General features: G+C 34.2%; 1 protein-coding gene across 1 annotated transcript; it reads left to right on the forward strand.

Annotated features, from left to right (window-relative positions):
• The first annotated feature begins 510 nt into the window (after positions 1 to 510).
• On the forward strand, positions 511 to 1,629 carry LOC118492087. The gene is made up of 2 exons (XM_035989867.1): positions 511 to 1,146; positions 1,522 to 1,629. The coding sequence occupies exons 1-2, from the start codon at positions 580 to 582 to the stop codon at positions 1,564 to 1,566; spliced, it is 612 nt and encodes a 203-aa protein (XP_035845760.1). The 5' UTR covers positions 511 to 579; the 3' UTR covers positions 1,567 to 1,629.
• Positions 1,630 to 2,096: the final 467 nt, after the last annotated feature.

The following is a 2,096-nucleotide window of genomic DNA, read 5'->3' on the forward strand; positions in this document are numbered from 1 at the left end:
ATATGTATAAAACCACAGCGTGAACAATGCTACATACCATGTGGTAGTGTTTGTTTTTATATTTCTTTCGGTTGATAGGGTGTTAGATAGATCAGTTTGAAGTGTGCTATCTCACATGCGCCACGTAGGTCCGAGCCCAGAACACACCCTCTACCGCTGATTTCAGTTTGATACTTCTAGATGCCTTTTCTTGCTACACATTTATATCCTTATTAAAGCAGAATATGAGCTGGCATGAGAAAAGCTGAGGTGTCAAGCTCTTAGACACGCCAACTTAGCTTTTCTTATGTCACATTATTAAATCATCATCCCACTTTATTTTTTTAAATCATTTCATTTATTTAATAATAATACATAAATAACACTGATGGTTTTGGCTCTATTTCCAAAATTCAAATCATAATTTCAATCCCTCTCTCTATCAAATATAGTTTTGGCTCCATTATCAAAATTCAAATTATAATTTCAACTCTCCGTATTTTACCGTTACTTTAGTTATCTTCACACCTCTCTCTCTTCAACTCAGAAACAAAACCCTAGAAACCCTAACTCTGACAAAACCAGAAGAACATCGAAGCGATGGAGTCAAGCATCGAATCTAGAAAACACAAGCAACAGCCATCGGAATACGATCCATTTGGCGGTATATTCACTCGCAGTCGTTCTCAGATCTACTTCCACCGTCACAGATCTGGTTACGCTCAATCTGGCTCCATTTGGAGACGTAATATTATCAAAAAGATAGTAAAACAGCAACAATTGGAAGTTTCAGTAGATCTGGTTATGAATCAAGTGTCGGTGAAGGATCTTCACATGAGGAGAGTGTTTTCTCCTACTACGGATGGTTCAAACGATTTAGTAAGCATCAGAGAAGTGGATTTTGAAGCTGATTGTAAGAAGGATGATGGAAACCCTAGTGTTTCGGTGTCTGAAGCTGAATTGGGGGTTTTTGAACATGTTGTTGTTAATTTGAAATATAATAATAATAATGTTACAGAAGGTGAAGGTGTTGTTGTTCAGACGAAACCGATGGTTGTAGAAGTTGAAGAGAATAAGAGTGCCGGAGAAAAGAATGAGATGAGTTCTGTTATGAATGAAGTTGCAGATATTAAAAGAGTTATGAATATGAATGAGAGTCAACAATTGGTATGAGACTGTTAACTATTACTTTTTAATTAAGATTGCATCACTTTTGTGCTACATATATGTTATTTGTGTGTGAAAATTTTTTTGATTGTATTTAGTTGATTCTTACAGTATGAGTATGTGTTTAATTAGATATATATATATATATATATATATATTTAGGTTGAATCTCAATGTTGATGTTTAGCTGATGCTAGGTTTGTTTTGCTGGGTTCTTAGTTGATTCTTGTAGAATGAGTATGTGTTTAATTGATATATACTTTCTTGTGACCCAAGTTATCTAAGTATGAGCATCATTATCATTGCTAATAAATGATGATATAGTATTTAACAAATTTGGTTAATATTTTTTATTTCTCTTACAATTATGTTTAGGTATGTAACTGCTGGAGCAACTTGGCTAAACAAAGCGTTTGGTAAAGTGGCGAAGGCTGGGCAAGTTGCAGGAACAAAAACTCGACAAAAATGGAATTTAGTAGTCTCAAATTTAATTGCTAAGGTATGTTTTTGTGAATATTTTATTTGGATTCCTTCAATTTCATCATCAATTGACTCACACTGTTCTTCATTCGTTCATCATTGACCATCGTATACAGGTTTGTCCTTCAATATCATCTTTAGACTTAATCTGTTGATAGTTTGGTGGGATTTTCATTTCAATTTTTGCACACTGTTGTTCATGGTTAAGGTTAAATGTGTCATCTGGTTCTAATTGTTAACATCTCTACACACTGTAATTTAATCATAATTTTTATTTATTTGTTGTGAATGAAACAAGTTAATGTGCCAACTGTATTTAATTATTTCAGTGCCAATGTGGTTGTCAATGGTGTCGCTCTCTGCAGGAAGGAATATCATTAAAAGCTTACGCACAACTGGAAATGAGTGAATGGTTTTCATGGAATTATGTTTTACTACAAAGAGCCAGCTTCGGTCAATGGCACCCACAG

Source organism: Helianthus annuus, chromosome 1, assembly GCF_002127325.2.
Source record: "Helianthus annuus cultivar XRQ/B chromosome 1, HanXRQr2.0-SUNRISE, whole genome shotgun sequence".
NCBI classification, from domain to species: Eukaryota; Viridiplantae; Streptophyta; class Magnoliopsida; order Asterales; family Asteraceae; genus Helianthus; species Helianthus annuus.